Genomic DNA, 18,873 nt, shown 5'->3' on the forward strand with positions numbered 1-18,873 from the left:
AAAAGGATAGCAATTAATATAAAAAATTACAAGCCAAAACTAAAATTATTCTTTAAAACTGATTTTTTACATTTATTTTGTTCAATAGGTTAAAATTGAAGCTTAGTAACGTTAGATAACTGATTTTTTAAAGTATATTCCTCATTTAGTTTTTTATGTTTTTCTTAGAAAACTAAAATGGCCCTTATTTTACTAGTCAAGAATGGATCGTTTTACAAGTTTATTTTACTAGCAGTCCTTGGAGTAATGATGATTACTACCTCCCAATTCAAGAGATTAACCAGAAATTTCTGTGTGTGTACATCTAGACTTCAAATCTATTTGAAATCCCCAAGTTAAATTAATACAATATTAAAATTTAGTCTAAATTTATTCTTAAATTATATCTCAATTGATATAGCAATGAAATGATGTACCCAATTTCTGGCTTGTGGTTGCAATTTTTTCAACAGCTCTTCACTTTTTCATTTCCTATGCAATATCTAAATGCTTAGGAATCTCCTAAAAAAATAAAAACTGCTCTATGCCCTAAGAAAAGTGATCCAATGTGAAATGTAGGAGTGTATATACTTAAAATAATAATAATAATGAGGAAGATACTAACTAACACCTTAAACTAATATATTTTTATGTTAGTGAATTAGTGACAGTTTCTGAGAAAACTATTTATGCTTCTGCTTCAGTAATTTCTGGTAATCCTGCATAAAGTTGTGATTCAAATCCACATTCATTTTTTCCTCTCAATATTTTAAATGTCCCATAATCACCCCAATCATTATTCCACGAGTTCACTGCTAACCAGTAAGGTACCTGTTCTTCAACACCCCATCCAATTACTTTCACTGAATGATATCCAATAAACTTGTTATGTTTGTGAGTAGTTCGTTGATAAATACCTGAAAAAAGCATTTACAAATTTTATTATTGACTTGTAAATATATATCTTAAACATTTTTAAATCTTGTGTTTTATTTTTCCCTTTTGGTTGAAAAATAGATATTTTTTAGTAATTTATTGCATAGTTTTTTGCATAACAAAGTTTTTTTGTTTGTTCTGAACTGCTACTTGCTGGCACAGAGTTCAAGCTATTACTTTGCCAAAATTGCCTTATATCACCATTTGTAATTTATGCTTTATGGTTTAATCAGATTTTTATTTGTTTATGTGATCTCTATTATTCTATATATTGATTAATTTGTCCTTTTTAGTAATTAAATGTTCAACCACGTTTTAGAATTTATATAATAAATATTTGGTTGTTTGTACAATTAAGTTATATTAAGCTTTATTAAGTTATAAGCTTATATTACATATAATGTATTTATTAATGTATCTAATAAATATATATCTGGAAACACTTTGTTTTTAGGTTGTGACTAACAAAATATTTTACCCTAATTTCTGTTCTAAAGATATAATGAAGTAATACTAACATTCACGAATTCCCAACTAAAAAGAAAATTTCATGGTTTTGTATGTTTTTGAATTGAAAAATTGAACAAAATTGGTCTTAAAACAATATCTCTGTTTTAAGAGAGAAAATTTTCTCTGAGAAATTGTTGCAAAACCTCAACAATTGGAGAAAAAAAATCCTTTTCTAGGTTTGCCATGAATTAATAAAATTGACAATAAACAAATAAAAGTCATCAATAATTTAAACTTACATAATTCTGAAATAAATACATTTTTCAATAAAAAACAAATTAAGTTTCAGAAATTGACTTAAATTGAAAACAAAACAGACAAAATGTTGCAGAAAAATGTTTCCATTTTTAACTATACAAAAATCTTTGCCAAAATCATTGAGATTTGATGGGTGCTAGAAAGCAAGGGATCTTAAAACAGTAACATCATCGTCTGTTTTATTTGTCCTTGACAAAGGAATCTGTTCATCAAGGTTCTGACATCCTCAGCATAGAGCATGTCTAGCAAGGTCATACACTCTCAGAATGAGTTAGGGTAAAAAGAAGGGATAAGGAGTCATGTTTGGTGAGTTGATATGAAAGGATGATGTGACCTAGATCAAAAACTTTTTGATGTCAGAAATTTTTTACTGGCTCCCAAAGCAGAGTCTTTATCTCAATGGCGAACTTTTTTTTTAAATTGTGAGGGGCTTAGTAGGGCTAGGTGGCTACATATTGTGGGGCAGGGAGCTTTTCTTTTACATCAGGGATTATGTGAAATAAAGTATTCCCTGAAATAAAGAGTTGTTCATGAAAAGAATGGTATTAATGTCACAATATTTCAATGTTTCGTTATTTAAGGGGATCCAAATGTAGGGGGGTTCAATCTATGACATCATTGAGTGAATAAAATTCAGTTCCAGGTTCCGAGAAGCATAACACATTTTTACTGAGAATATTACGAATATTGAACATTTGAGTTTTTTTTGTTGAAGGCTCAATGGAATTATTTATTTACAGGATTAAGGAGGCAACGATTTTTAAAGCTGTTTAGTTCTATATGTATATATATATATATATATATATATATAAAACTGTGGAAATTCAAATAATTCATAAACATACTGATCACTGTGCCAAATAACAACAAAAAAATAACCACCAAACACAGTAACAGAACCAAAAAATCTAATACCAGAAGTCTACTTTTGTGGGAATCCATATCATCAGTCGGTACAAAACTCCAAAATTACGTCAAAGAAAAACCAAAAATAAATAAATAACCTAAAAATTTAGAAACTATAACCCCAATAACCACAAAACTTGAGCCATTATAACTTGCTTATTATTCCAGCATTGGGATTGAAGTTTTGTGGTTTATGGTTTCTAAATTATTAGTTTTTATTTATTTATTTTTTGTTTTTGTTTGATGTATTTTTGGAGTTTTGTACAGACTGATGATGGGATCCCCTGAAAGTTGACTTTTGGTATTAGTTTTTTAGGTTCTGTTAATTTGTTATACAAACTCTCAAAAAAACACTTTTAACAAAATATAAGATGAAAATTGCCAGTTTGTAGTTTTATTTATTTGGGAGTCAAGGTGAGTAGGAAGGTCTGAACAGTAAAAGAACATCAGTAAGTTTTTTACTTATCCTAGGAAGTAAAATGTTAAAGGAATGTTTAAATATCATATTTAAATTCTTCTTAATTTAAGGATAAGGGGTCAACGTCTTCCAGAAGTGCAACAATGCCTTCATTGAATTTTATTTCCTATGAATGCAAAATGCTTATTTAAAAAGAGCAATAACTGTTGTAACATTTTGATATTTGTTAACATAGGAGGAGGTGGATTGGCTTGGGTCAATTTCTTTGAAATTCTTTTCTTAATCCTTAAGATATAATACATATTTTTTCTAAAAAAAGGATCAAACATCACAATATTACAAAAATTTTTCTTCTATGCTGATAATGGTGTTTTGGGAGAAGTTTATAAGTTTACTTTGTCAAATCTGAATAATAAAGTCAGGGAATTCAGGAGTCATTTTGCAATAAGATTTCACTTTTTGTTTACTCATTACGTATCATTTACATTATCATGAGAGTATAAGTGTGGTGAGTAAAATTCGTACATAACTTTTATAATGAGTAAGATTGTTTAAGTAAGGTTTAAAACAATCATTAGGTACAACAGTACCTAATGAGATAGTTCAACAGTAATTGTGTTATTTCCTGAAAAGAGGGAGATTTCATATTAATCTTTTTATTGGAAAACTGACATTACAAACATTTTTTTCTCAAATGAGGTAATGTGTATTTTTTCTTCTCTTGCAAACTTAAACTCTGTGACCTAGAACTTATTTCAATACTGACCTTTTTTGTAGGCTAGAAAATCTTCATACACTTCGAACACAGCTTGTATTGGCCCTCTTTTATAAATATCTGATTGTATTGTTAACATCAATTGTGGTAATTTGTAAACTTCTCTTGCTATAATAATAAAAAATATTTGTTAAATATTTAATATTACATTTTATAATGACCACATATTTGTGTTTTATAACAGTATTAAAAAAAATGAATTGTCTAACCCTAAAAATACAGTGGAAGATATTTTACTGTAACTGATTTTTTTTTTTAGTTAATGATACACGCAGTGATACTGAATTTATTTTATTATTTAACAAATCCTGAGATTTTATTAATTATATGTGTTCATGAAAATCAAATCCAAAATTAAATATAATTTAAAAGAGCCATATTGTGGTATGAAATTATTGTATAAAATCCTGTTGTTTAATGTAAGATCAAATTTTTTGTGGGAAAATTTTATATTTAATTGATGTTAAATAAAGAATTTTTAAAAATTCATTGTCTTTTACAAAAGAACTAAGAGTGAATGTACTTCTGAAGATGTAGTAAAAAATTAACAATGAACCAATTTGGTAAGAATATCTTACTTCGAATTTAGTGCTACTGATAAGGAGTTATCTTCTGTAAATTGAGATAGATTTGTGGTCTGCCTCAGTCTGTTATTGACTTTTATTATTTTTTATTGAATGTAATAGTCTTCTTAGAAACTTAAAAACATGAGAATGTATGTTGATGTATGATCTTTCCTGTTATAAGACAATGACCTTTGTAACATTCATGAAATGTGAGGTTCGTTATTAACTGAAGCAAATTTCTTTATTGTCACTTATTAAATATGGTTAAAACCGGAAGCATATTATTTTCTGGAAGAAGGGGATTATACTTTAGATACTTGGCTTATATGTAAAACAAGATTTGACTAATGTCCTTATATGGGATCTAACCTTTGTAATTTAAGCACTTCATTTATTCTGTTTAAGTAAATGGCCAAAAAGCCACTTTCAGTTACTCTCTTAAACAACAAGTGTTGTAGGAGACAAACAAATGTCCTCCTATGTCATTTGTTTGTCTCTGTTTAAGGATTGAAGTGTATCAATGTCTGAACAATCCTAGCAATTATTTCCATTATGTACAGTAATTAAAAATTAATTAGTTATTTTTCCACCATTTTTAACATGCACGAAGCTGTTTGAAAAGTTTTACTATGAAGTATACTTGCTATGAAATTAAGTTCTGAGTTCTTATTGTGTCTTATACTGGTATTATCATTTTTAAACTCCTCTGTATTAATGCTCTTACAGAAAATAGCACCAGAAATATCAGAGAAATATTTTTTAATAAATTTATTTACTAGATTTCTAGTATTAAGGCTTTTACCTCATTAGTATATTAATACTCTGCAAGTGCAATATAGTTGTACAGTTTTACTAATGTATTTAACTATTTAACTAATGATAAAGTATATTAAACATGAATATGTTTGTGTATGCATGGTTTTATTTTTTACCTTTTTTGTGATCCTTCCCAAATGGTATATTGTAATCACGATTTGAACAGAATGTCCGGCATCGTGGAGTATTCATTGGTAACTCTGAACATTTCACTCTCCCAATACTCTGAACACTATGCTCACATGGTTCTTTTGAATATGGTAAACAACCCTGTAAAAAAATTACTTTAATTAAAATTTCAAATTACAGAGTTCTCTTTAATTTCAGATTTTCCTCTCATATTAAGCTAATTTTTAAAGAAAGGATGGAAAATACAAAAAAAAAAATGAATAAATTTTGTTTCTCATACCCTTTGGTAAAACTAAAAGTTTTTTGATTAATTTCAGATGTAATGTTGATTGCTTTAAGACATCTTTAAAAAATGGGAAAATGTGGGTTGCAGATGTTTACTAATGAAAAGAATATATATATTTTTGAATTTACAAATAATCCATCAATATATTGACCATTATGTTAATTTAGTATTATATGAAATATAAACCACCAAAACAGTAATTATGATAAGTTAAACTTACCATTTTAATCTCCAATAATCGGTTTTCACAGTATCCCACATCTTCAGTTTGTATTAAATTCTACATCTTATTAAACACATTCTTTTAATTGTTTATCATTTTGTTTGAAATTATGTTTTATATTTTGAAATTTTTATTTTATACTGTTACTGATAGTGGATTTCCACTATCAGCAACATTGTCAGAAATATATTTACAGGATTTTGAGAGTAATTAGTATATAGCATCACTCATATACATAAAATTTTAATATGGAAACAATATGTTGATAATGTTCTCATTATATATAAAAATGGAACATTTAATAATATTAAACAAATTCTTATAATGTAAATTTGAAATGGATAATAATAATAGAATGTTAAATTATTTAGATGTCAGTATCAAAGTAAACAAAGGAACCAAATTGAATCATCAGTATACACATTAACCTACATCTAAAATACAAAAAAATCAAATCATCCTTGGTCTCATAAAATTAACACACAAATGTGATTAAAAGAGCAATCAAATATTCACACATAATAACAAAGAAAAGTTAAATAATGAAGTAAGTATCATAAAACATGTAGCAGTTGAAAATACATATGATACTACTACTTTAATTATAAAATTAATTATAATATTTATAAAAAAGAAATAACTATTAAAATACAGTAATAAAGTAACTACCTTACAAACAATATATAATAAGACACAAAAAAGTGAAAACATATGCATAAGTAATTATATCTTAATAATATCATTAAAAACATTACTAAAACATACAATTTTCTCATACAATATTCTCTTCACCTCTATAACACCTTGGGATGAAGCTCTCCGGCAATTTTGCTAACGTCCATCTCAAGATGATCCCAGAAAAAAATTACTCTTCAGCTAGTTTTCAAGGTTTAATGAGATTGTACTGATACTTATACCACCCATATTGGTTAGACATAAGAGTGATTGACTCTACTCATCGCTGAAAGTTTCAGTTAGTATTGATCTGTCTCTCAGTTTTCTTACATTCTTGGGGGAGCTGCTTGAACCAGTTACTACCTTATTGATCAGGAAAGGCAAAACCTTATGAAGGGAAACCTTCCTGATTATTGTGTAGAACTACAAATTTGACATTTGCATATTGTAGGTGTGATTTGCCACCATTTAAATTATTATTTACCTTGGGACACTTGTTATTATCAGACAAAGCCGATTGAGGTCTTTTCAGAAGACTAATATTGGTGGGTTTTCCAGATAGACCACTGACTATCATAGGGTTTATCCGTAGAGTACTGATTTTGGTCCTCAGATAAAATACTCGAATGATGATTTGAGTTGTTCTCTCATCATATCGGAAATATAGGACTGACTACCTCTGCAGAACCCACATGTACAGAGGCTAGAGCTAAGTACAACTGAGTTTGCCCAGGTGTCCAGAGGACACCATTCAAGAATCACTACATAGAGCCATCCACCCATTGGCACGATAGTTTCCACCTTGAGTTACGGTTGCGATTCGTAAGGTGTCGAAACACCACTGAGTGTAAGTGTAATCAGAAACAGTGTAGGATGTTCTTGTGTAAGGGTATATCTTGTACTGTCCTTGGTGTAGTGTATATGTATAGTGTTCTGCAGCTCTGTGTATAGTGGGAAGACAAACTGCAGAGGCTAGACCCATGGGGATGCCAACTCCCAAATTCTTAAAGAATAAGACTCCCTGTTGGGATCATGGTAAGTAATGACCAAGAAATAAAGGAAGTAACAGTTTCAATTTAAATGAACAGTTTTAAATATAACATACTTTCATTTGGTGGTAGATTACCAAAACTGAACTGTAGAGCATATCATCTTCTGTGTGTGGTTGATCATCTTGTCTATAAATTGTACAGAGCTACATTACATTTTAAAAAAATTCCTTGCAAGTTTGTTTTTTAATTCCATCAGTTTCCTATAATTTACACTAGTTAGGCAGAAACAATTTGGACTTCACTATTTAATATTCTTGTTGGTCTTAATCTGATTTCTGTATTATAATGTTCAAAGAGTAGATTTAAAAATAATCTTTTAGTTAAATTGTTAAGTACTTCAACTTGTATGACTAAGAAGTCTTTAGCTTCTCTATTAAAAAAATTTAAATCTTCATAAATCATTCTACTTGCTTCAACAGATTTAGACCCAGAATTGTTTATTTGCGTATAGATTCAGTGATCAATTAAAAATCACTCACTTACTCTAATACAGAAAGCGAAAAAGGAGACCACTTTCTTCAGTATTACTGAAATTGATTACGTGTATCTTGAAATCTGAACCTGAATAGTTGATCATATAGAAGCATCAAACTTCTGATTGTTAAACATGAAATTTTAGTTTTTTTTATCATACTTTGTCACAATTAAATCTGGCTGTACTGGAGGACAACAAGCATAGAGTTATTCACTCAAATTTAAATAAAATTTGAACAACTAATGCTGAAATGATTTAGCTCACCTCAGAGGAGTTAAAATCCCCACCAGTAACAACACCATTTTTAAAAATGTAATCCCAAACTTTATCAACATATCCTCCTTCACATCCTTCTCCACATGTCTTGCAGCATGATAAAGGTTCCTCTATTGATAATTGAGTTTGGAATTTTCCTTCAGAGGAAATGCATAACCTATCTGCTAATACAGATGTTGAAGCTACTGCCTATAACAATAAAAAGTATGACAGGTGTTTTTAAGAATAAATCTACCTTTAAATAAATTTTAAGAAATTACTGTTGAGTACAAATATAGGGGCTCTTAAAATTGCTATTGTAGAGTAGCAGCTGTTGCTAACTAGTAACGTTTTTGAAGTGTTTTCTAAAAATTTTAAAGAAAAAAAATGCTTTTTAGTAATGTTCAAAATTTATATTTCCATACACAAGCTTTGAATTTATTTGGTAAATTCACCAATAAAAAAATTTTACGCGTAAAATAATTATTTTTAAATATAAAGGAAAAGTGGTTTACAAAATTCTGGTTGATGTGAATACTTTCCATGTTTCTGGCCTAAAACGTTTGGTACTTTCTTATGCAATAAAAAAAATGTTATCAGTTATTCCTTGTTTGGTAACTTATAAAGTTAGTTGGTAACAGTTATTAGTTAACTAACATTATTTCTTAATTAATCAATGAATAATTTTGGTTATAATTTAATTTATCCTCTTTCTGCATCACACCACAATTCTCAGTTAAGGAACTAGTTTACATTAATTAGTAATTATTGCTGATGTAAGAGAATCAGTGTACTGGACAAAGAAGCAAAAATATGGTAACAGATGTAATTGTGTTTTTTGCCATTATTTCATTAATATTATAATATTAATGTAACTAACGCTCCTTTAATTTCATCTTTTTTTTCTATTTATATATTATTCATTAAAATGCAAAAGAATAACTTTCTAGTATTTACAAATATAGCCGAAAAAATAGGAGTATGTAGTTTAACTTCAGTGAATTATAGTTATCCATATTAATGGATTTTATTCAACAAAAATGTACATAAACTATCGTTTATTTGTACATTAAACATAAGCTATCAGAAACTGTTTTTAAAATTCCTAATAAATTCAATGTCATAGTGCATGGCAATTGTAATACTAACCTTTTAAACAATTCTAGTCTTGTGACAAATGTTTATTCATTTAGACTGAGGTAGCAGGTCTAAATATTTTAATCTCTCAGTCAACTAGAATTACAAGGACTTTGCCACCTCATGAACATATTTTTACAAATTTGCTGAAAGATAATTTTCATTCCTTTTGTTCAGATTACAATCTTTCAAATCATAAATCGGATAATAATTGCAAATAACATCATTAACTAATGAAAACGTGAAATGGGACAATGATTACTTTTATTCTTTCAATAGGGTGATCAATAAAGTTTTGATTGGAAACTTGTAATCTTGTTGTCAGAAACAGATTCAATAAGTTGTTACATACTTAGTTTTGATGAAAATTTTAACAGTTTTCTTAATGCGTTTCAAGTAAGAAGCTTTCTTTCTAGCTTGTTTTTTATTAAAATAAAAGGACAGTTTAAACGTTAAAAGCAAAATACATGGATTACTAAAGGAATTGTAAAATATGGCTGTATGATAAGAAATCTTTGTAAAATGTCTAAGTATAATTTGTCTGTTAACTTTGAGAATTAATTTAAAAATTACAAACAAAATTACACTCAAGTTATTCACACTACTAAAAGATTTTAATATTATGATAATTTATTATAAAATCCGAACAATAAATCTATAATTATGAGGGCAGGTACCTAAAGTGAAATCCAATTTGAAAACAAAATAGATCTGTTAACTTCATCAAAAAAACAAAGGACTCAACTTATGTTATCTCATCTCTTATTCAAGTAGCAGAGGAGTCACATCAACATTTTGAATTATGTTCAAATTCACTGAATGAAGAAGGATTTGTAACACAGCCATCTATGCAAAGCCAGTATCTATCTGGCTTTAGAAAATTACTGAAGAAAGTACATCTTATACTATCTGCAAGTAACAGGAAAAGAAAGTGGTTGTTCTGTTCAAAGTAACATTTTCTTCCTTGATGGCATTCATGGAAACGATTACTTGGATGGAATGATTATTTTGTCAGATATAGCACTGCTACTTAGTATCACAATTAATAACAATGATCCAATCCACTGGATCAATCTCTTATTTCCTTGTGAGTAATAATCTTTGTATATTACTTCAGGTTAGGTTTTTAGAGATAAGCTCAAATAGAAAGAAAACCTACTCTAATTTTTTTTCAAAATGATTAGGGGTAGGTAAAAGAAAAAAGACAGTGATGGTTTTTCTTCAGAAACAATAAAACTCATATTAAATTAAGCAGTTTACAGAAAATCATATACTGAAAAGTGGAATTCATCAACTGTCTCTTTTTCGTCAGTTATTACTCATTCATCAGTTTTAACAATATGTCACTGTTTCACTGATATTACAGTGCACTGGGGATCAGCTCTGCGACATTTATTTAAATAACAATTATCTTCAGATTCTGTTAACTGGTAAATGTACATCACTGATCTTCTGATTTCTGTCAGCAAGTAGCTATTACTTAACTTTTTAACGAATCAATTGTTTTCTGCAACCTGCAATTATGCATCTATCAATTAATGACAAAATGTGAAATTTTAACCAGAACCTTCCCTTTTCCTCTGGGTCTCCTCTCAAAAACTTTGGCACAGTATAAGAAAACACATTACTAAATCGCACAGTTCTCTCTGCACTTGATTTTTAATAACTTACCTTTCAGACAGAGCAGAGCATGTCTTTTTACAGTCAGATCATTTTTTAAGTGATCAACTACTACTGATAAGGTTAAAACATTCTGGGATAGAATGTTGCTCCCATGAGTACAAAATGAAGGGCTACTTCAGCAAGTGAAAAATGTTTTTAATGCTATTTAACTTTGTATTCACCTTAGGAAATAGTCTTTTAAGTACATAAATTGAAGCTGAAGATTTTTATCAGCTTTTATCCAAACTTTCCACCACTGTTAAAAATTAATTGTGCTGTTATCCAACAAATTAAAACAGCATTCAGCATTTTTTGATGTGATTTTCAGGAGCCTGTTTATTTTAGGTGGTGTCTCAATATTGATATTATTACAATTATTATTATTTTGTTTACTATTATTTTTAAGGTGATAATATTCTCTTAGACACTCAGGTTGTCCTGTAATCATTAGGTTGTAAAGGGTGATGATATAACTTTGTTCAAAACCACCATTTCTATCATTATTTGCTTACCATTGCTTAAGTAAGATAATTTTATTTTACTTTACCCAGCATGATCCACATTCTCCTTGATCTCTCACTTTATGTAATGATTGGCAATAATTCCACTTGTCTCGTGCATCAAAATATTTGGGTAGGAATTCATTCACTGCACCAATTGGATGCAGCACCTTTATTGAAGGTATATGATCAGTTGGTGGTTTTGTACCAACAAGAGCATAAATGTAGTTGCTAGGTAGTGTGGAATGAAAATTTTTACCTGCCTGAATTTAAAAAAAAATGTTTTTATCAGTTGGTGAATATAAATTAAATATATCAGTACAATAATAATAATTTAAGTTAATTAATTTAAATTTGGTTATTAGATTTTGTATTTAGGATGAATTATTTTAATAAAAAATATTGAGATAGTTTTTAATTTTAAGGCTGACATTTGTTGACTAAAAATAAGCAGCAGATGATACATAGTAAAAACTCACTGTTTTTGAACTATAATACCATTTATAGGTAGTACTGTATAATAATTTAATCTCTGAATATTTGTAGGCATAATAAATAATCAGTAATGATGAAAACCTTAATGTTTTATCAAGATACTTCAAAGAAAAAAAATTGTTGTAATTTTTTTTTCAGATGAATAAATTCTATTACTCCATAAGAATTTATCATCTTACTAGATTGATGTAAATTTCATACTATTACCAATAGAAATACTCCATCATTGATGGGAATAACATAAGTTATTGGCAATATTATATCTGAGAAGCTAATGCAACAGTTCTATTTATATTTGAACTGACAGTAGTTACAACACATCCAGTAAATACTTTTTTGAACTGCTAATGTGAAACTTAAATAATTATGGTATCTTTGAATATAAGCATAGTTGTATCTACAAAGACAGTAACAATGAATAGCTCGAGATTTTGAGACAGATCATAACGAGTAATATAAACAAGAAATGTGGAACTAAATCAAATAGTTTATTACACAAAAACCAAAAAGGAGACTTTTTATATCTATTATATTTAAAATTTGTAAATTTTTACTGGGAAATGACTGTCAGTAGACAAAGTTTTCCTAAAACTATGCTGAAGGTTTGCCAATATTTGTGTTTTTCAAGTAATTTTAATGGTGTATTTTGCATCAAATTTTCAAAAACTTTAGAAAATACAGACAATAAAATTGGTTCATAATTTTGTAAATCAACTGCAGAACCTTTCTTATGGAGGAGAAACAAAAATGGAAGGCTTTGGGCACCTGGAAAAATACTGCATTCTTTAAAGATATGGTAATTAAATTCATAAGTGGGACAGTAATAGTAGTACAGTTTCTTTAAAACAGTGACAAAAATTTCATCAATACTATGTGAATGTTTACTCTTTATGTTCAAAGGAAACTACAAATTTTTAAAACTTTTAACTTCTTGGGTATGATAGGAAATAATTTTTTATTTTCTACAACCAGTTATCCAGCTGGTGCCTGGTCTGGGTGCATGCGCATGTGTGTTGGCAAATGGAACCACTACTAATGGCTTGCCAGGCTTGACATAACTGCAGATGGGGTGCAGTGTAAGTGTAAATGTACTGGTAAACATGTAGTCTGCAAAAGAGTCAGGTTGACCACTTATGGGACTTGTGGTTAATTGAAACCCAATCACCAAAGAACAATGGTATCCACAGTCTAGCATTCAAACCCATATAAAAATAACTGCCTTCACAAGAGCTCGAACCTTAGAACTCTCGGCTTTGAAAATCAGCAGATTTTGCAATGACAAGTTTAACCATTAAACTAACCCACCAAAAGGAGATACATCAATCAAACTATTCATGGCTTTGTTTGAAATAAACAAATACTATTATTGTTTGAAAACAGAAAAAAATTATTAAATTTTTCAATATGAATAATTTATGTATATTAATAAGGAACAAGAGAATGAATGAAGAATCATTTTTTATTTTTGGTGAAGTTGACTATTGCTAAAATTTATTAGGTACATTTATAAACATATCGTCAATACAGGTGGCAGAATAGTTGTAATTCTAATTGATTTGGTTGTGTTAGCCCAAACTGTTATCCCCTGTTATGAATGTTTATTCCCACACTTTGACATTGAATTTATTAGGAATTTTAAAACAAGTTTCTGTTAGTTTATTTAGATACAAATCAAAAGAACCAGAATAAGGTTTATAAATTACCATGAAAATCAACTTATAAGGGCAATGAATTGCATTTAAAATCACTTTGTTTTTAGAATACACAGCAACTTTAAAATTTATAAAAAAAAGAAGAGTCCTCAATGAAATTGAGACTCCATTGTTTTTAAATACAGTTTTAGCAACCTTGAAATTTATTTTGTATTGGTCAGGCCAATGTCCTGTAAAATATTAACATCTGTTACTTTCATAGTGAGTATTTTTAAGGGCTGACTCAAAAAACCAGTGTCAAATCTGCAAAGAATATCAGTAACTAAAACCCTTGTATGATCTAACCTGCATATCTTTGGTGCATCATTGAGCTGGCAGCATATTATTTTCATTCAAACTATCCATGATGAATAAATAATAATCAGATGTAAAATTTTGAGCTACTACCTTATTAAGTGTCAAAGACAGAGGACCCTCTAATCTCACCATGGTCACGTGTCAAAAGATGCTGCATAAGGTCAATCAATTCTTTTGTTTGGTTGTTGCTAGAGAAAGGGATTTTCAATGTTTTAGCACTCTTTTACTGGTTTTATCTCTTTGATTTAATGACAATGAACCAGGTATCAGAGGGTTTCCTCTCCTGATTTAGAATTTGAACCATCAGTGTTGTAATAGTAGTATTACTACTACTAATAACATAACTATTATTAGCTGTGGATTTACGACCAAATTATGTGAACTTGCATCAGTTGACAGCTGATTAAAGTTCCCACAACCTGGTTGTACTTTTAAACATCCTTGCATAAGGTTTGGAGATTTCTATCTTCAAGGGACAATATCTCCACAACTTTCTTGTGACAGAATTGGTCTTCTCTCTTAGCCTCATCATAATATCAGTATAGATGCCAAATTTAACAGAGTTAACTGTAATTCTAACTAACTTGGTTAAGTTAGCTCAAACTGATTTAATAGCTCAGTAGAATTAGAGTGGACTATAAGCAATCTTGTAATCATGAGATCAAAGCTTTCTTCTTCTTTATATGTAATAGGAGATTTTAGGCTCTTAGAAATGTATGATTCTTCTCAGCTATTACAGTTTATTTTACATTTGAATTATAAATTAAAAATGGTTATACCAAAGTACAGGTAATATTATAAATGCAATATAACTATTTCTTTTGTAACAATTGAATGTTTATTTTTTATTCAGTAATATTATGTTCATAAATGAACTTCAGTTTTAATGAATGTCAATCATATTAAAGGTATAAGTAGGCTAATAAAATCTGGGAAGTTATGGTTACTGCATAATTAACATGCAAAAAGTTTGAAGTTACCAAAAATAAAATATATCTTCTAGATTACAGAAATATGAAAAATATTAAAGTACTTTATTAGAAAAAAAACACCAACAAACTAAAGTACTACACAAAAAAAGGAGAAGGATTTTGGAAGTAATAATTGTTACTTACTATTAAACTATATTATTTATTATAAAAATAATAATGCAAAACACTTATTATAGTTAAAGTGGTAAATTAAATTTTGCAGATTTGAAATTAAAGTTATTTTTCAGTTACACATTTTGTAATCAGAAATAGAAAAATGGTTTGCCTTAAAATAATTAATACCTAACTGAAAAAAAAGTTAAATTAAAAATTTGATTGTAAAAACGTTATCAAAGTTTATTTTGGCATGGTTGCAGTCTAAATATTTGCTTCAACTGCATTCAAGAAACAGTCTGATAAGGTTTCTTACACTAGGCCAACTCAACCATATATACAAGCAGGCAGAGTTGCGAGGAATAACAAAATTTAGGGGGGGTGGGGACAGCAAAGTCAAGGAAGGAAGGAAGAAAAACACGAAGAAAGGATAAAATTGTTTGAAAAAACAAACATGCTGTTTAAAGCAAGTTACTATAAGAGTTTTTAAAAGCTTTATTTTCTGTCTATCAATCAAAATGTTTGAAAATTGTTTTAAAACATTTAGTGAAAATAAAATAAGACAGCACATTTCAAATCAAACAATGCATATTCATAATTGGAGAAACATTTATAACATTTCTGCCTTGAAATTTCATATTACAGTTTTTGATTTCTAATTTTAAACATGATGTTTGTTTACTGTTGCTAGTCCATTTATGAAGTACCATTAAATAAAATTCCTTATGAATATTTTCAACACATTTAAGGCACAGTGATTTTTCTGTATTTTACAGCGTTTTTCTATATATGTGATAAAAATTGTTAAGATTCTTTTAATGACTAAATTATAGATGCCTATTATTCTTTCAGAAATTATTTATTATTCTTTCCAGAAATTATGCAATTTCTGAAAAATGGTTTTACTTTTTTTAAGTTAAAGACTTTTGTAATTTTCTCTTGGTAAGTGGTTTTTGCTATTGCCTTTATAGTTTGTTAATTAAAAAAAAAATTAAGGTTCAGCAGAGAATAATATCCAATATTAACTTTCATTGTGTGAAGTTTTTATCAGTTTTGTTGTGCAAGTAGAATAAAAAAATTAGGTTTAAATGGAAAAAATTAAAGCATGTTGTCCAATAAAATTTCAGACTTTATGCTATAACAAATAAACAATAAAATTGATATTAGTTCTGTAACTACTGCAAAACTTACGTTTGCTAATTAATTATTTATTTAGCAGAATTTTATATAGACATCATAAACTACCAAATGCAGAGTGAGAATAGTTTTGAAACTAAGCCAAGGCATATAAAATTCTATTAAAATTGTATTAGAAAATCTATTGTAATACCTAATGTTCCAAAATACTGATCAAACTTCTCTGATTTTTCCACTTAACAGTGGAAAAATCTTTTCTAACGAAAGGAAAACATTATTTACAAAAGTAAAGTTAATGTAACATATTGTAAGTTCATAATTTTGTGCGAAATTTTAACTGTAGTCAAGTTACTCATTGATAACAACATTGTATTCAATCAATCCTTTAATTCTTTAATGTAGGGGGTTAAAAACACAATAATTACATAACTTCTATTACATATAATCAAGCAAGTATGATTTTAAACACAATATAATTTACACACTTTTTTTTATACTTGGTTTGATATTATGAGAAAAATTTCCTGCATACCTTCCACGTATTACGGAAATTATTATTAATTAATTCGATCCAGAATTCTAAATTTTCAAATGGGTTGTTACTGTGTATATGTTTAGGTGTACTAACATTTTTGAACTCTTTTGAATTAACCACTTCTGTCATTAAATAAATAATAAAAACACATTTAAACAACTGAACATTGCAAAAAATATATAGCATTTAGTTATATTTTCTTGGTAAATTTTAAACTTTTAAACTGATCAACTCATATTTTGAGAAGGTAAATAATTAATGATGAAAAGATTATTTGTTTTTAGGTAACATATGATGTTACACATTATCAGCTCTACTTTCTGTGCCCACTGCTTGCATAAGAATACCCAATTAAATTTTAAATCCTAGAGAATGTGCAAGATCAAGAGAAATTGGTTTCCTACAAATAATGAGTGCTGAATTACTTGGTTATAACACTTTTCACTAAATTTTAATTTGTCAAAAATTAAATTAATTTAAAAAAATGCTTAAAAACCATTTAATTATATCACTAAATGTATGTGCAGATAATTAAAAAAAAAGAATGGAATAGGTTGGTAAGGTTATTAACAGCTTATATGTGGTTAAATATTACACAAAGGATGAGGAGGAGTTAATTATATGTTCTTTGATACAGTAAATAAAAAAAGATCTACTTGTTTCCTAAAATAAATTTAGGACGAATTCATTGTAGGATATTAAAAAAAAATTTTAAGATTAGCTGTTAAAATATTTTGTACTGTAGAAGTGTGCTGAGTGTTAAATGATTTTAGCCGTTGCTGTAAAACTTGAAATATTCCGCTAAGAAAATGTTGTCATTGTGTTTGGCACACTGATCTCTATATACCTGGATAGAGGATCTTTGGGCGTAAAATACAATTAAGTGTTCAATATTGAAGCATACTCCAGCGCTCAGAATGAATGGCTAAAAACTAAATAAAACCATTGTACACTTGCGTGATTATAATCGATGTTTATTTAAGTTGCTCAAGTCCACTCTATGTAACGTTATGTAGACATCAGTAAGTTTTAGCCACTCATTTGGTAGCACTAGTTATGCTTCAAATTTTACCAATTCTAATATATGAGATCCTCTATCCATTACATAGAGATCAGTGGTTTGGCGGGAGTAGAACGAGGTCGCTTGGATTATAAAATTTAGGTTATGTGTTTAAGTTCCATTCCTGAGTTTCTGCTGAACGCGCAGTGATAACTGGAAAAAGATAATTTGGGCTGATTTTTTTTTTTTTAGTTTTGTTTTGTAACAGTTATATTCTTTTCAGATCACGTGTAGTATTCACTTATTGATTAGCCAACTATTATTCTTTTCGGTTCACTATAAAATTATAGTGTTGTTAACGTTAAATGATAAACGTTCAAGTTCACTGCAATGCCTTTACTTAATTTTTGATCAAAAATTTGTTGTTACGTTATGTGTAAATAAGTATTGTAAGTGATTAATTGATAAATTATATTCTGCTAGTTAATCAGCTTTCATAATGAGTATCGGTTAGTATGAGAAATTATTATAATAAATCAAAACTTTATAATCTAATATTTTTTTTTAGGTTATTAAAACTAAAGAAACATTGTTCTTGGTTAGTTATTTATAACATGGAGTACTATTAAGATTTTACATTCAGTGTTAAGATCTATGTAAAGTAAGCTTCTTTTTTTTTTATCAGTTTGTTGAGATGATCTTGTTGCTTGTACAGATATGTATATATAACATTCAATGACACGTTTCATTGAGACATTACTTTCTTATAGGAGTTTATAACTATTCACAATAAAAACATTCTCTTTGGTTATTGGCAGTTCATCACATTATCGCCTTAGTTATCAATATAATTTCAACAAAATGTTGACTAAATGTTATTAAGAAAAGGATAAAGATTGTGTAAGATCAGCCACAGCTTTCATGATAGCTACAATATAATAAAGTATAAATTTTTTTTTTTTTGTCTTCAGTCATTTGACTGGTTTGATGCAGCTCCCCAAGATTCCCTATCTAGTGCTAGTCGTTTCATTTCAGTATACCCTCTACATCCTAC

At 28.4% G+C, this 18,873-nt stretch overlaps 2 protein-coding genes across 2 annotated transcripts in view; one reads left to right on the forward strand and one right to left on the reverse strand.

Annotated features, from left to right (window-relative positions):
• Positions 1 to 423: 423 nt before the first annotated feature.
• Positions 424 to 16,948, reverse strand: LOC142321202 (cathepsin B-like cysteine proteinase 4). Its single transcript, XM_075359199.1, has 6 exons — positions 16,817 to 16,948; positions 11,606 to 11,821; positions 8,269 to 8,469; positions 5,281 to 5,434; positions 3,774 to 3,890; positions 424 to 896 (listed from the first exon to the last, which is right to left on the reverse strand). Exons 1-6 carry the CDS (start codon positions 16,946 to 16,948, stop codon positions 667 to 669), a joined length of 1,050 nt encoding a protein of 349 aa, XP_075215314.1. The 3' UTR covers positions 424 to 666.
• A 1,048-nt stretch (positions 16,949 to 17,996) lies between these two features.
• The window catches only part of LOC142321939 (bifunctional 3'-5' exonuclease/ATP-dependent helicase WRN-like), a 64,692-nt gene continuing 63,815 nt past the window's right edge, over positions 17,997 to 18,873 (forward strand). The window contains exon 1 of the mRNA XM_075360469.1: positions 17,997 to 18,328. Coding sequence (XP_075216584.1) covers positions 18,319 to 18,328 — 10 coding nt within the window. The 5' untranslated portion in view covers positions 17,997 to 18,318. The remainder of the gene's footprint in view (positions 18,329 to 18,873) is intronic.

This window comes from Lycorma delicatula, chromosome 3 (assembly GCF_047948215.1).
Source record: "Lycorma delicatula isolate Av1 chromosome 3, ASM4794821v1, whole genome shotgun sequence".
Classification (NCBI taxonomy): domain Eukaryota; kingdom Metazoa; phylum Arthropoda; class Insecta; order Hemiptera; family Fulgoridae; genus Lycorma; species Lycorma delicatula.

Coding starts and splice junctions, on each gene's coding strand:
- LOC142321202 (XM_075359199.1), bottom strand. CDS start 16,948: ATGACAGAAGTGGTTAATTCAAAAGAGTTCAAAAATGTTAGTACACCT. Junction 11,822..16,816: donor ATTTCCGTAATACGTGGAAG/GTATGCAGGAAA, acceptor TTTTAAATTCAG/GCAGGTAAAAATTTTCATTC. Junction 5,435..8,268: donor GGGATTTTAACTCCTCTGAG/GTGAGCTAAATC, acceptor ATTTTTTTACAG/GGTTGTTTACCATATTCAAA.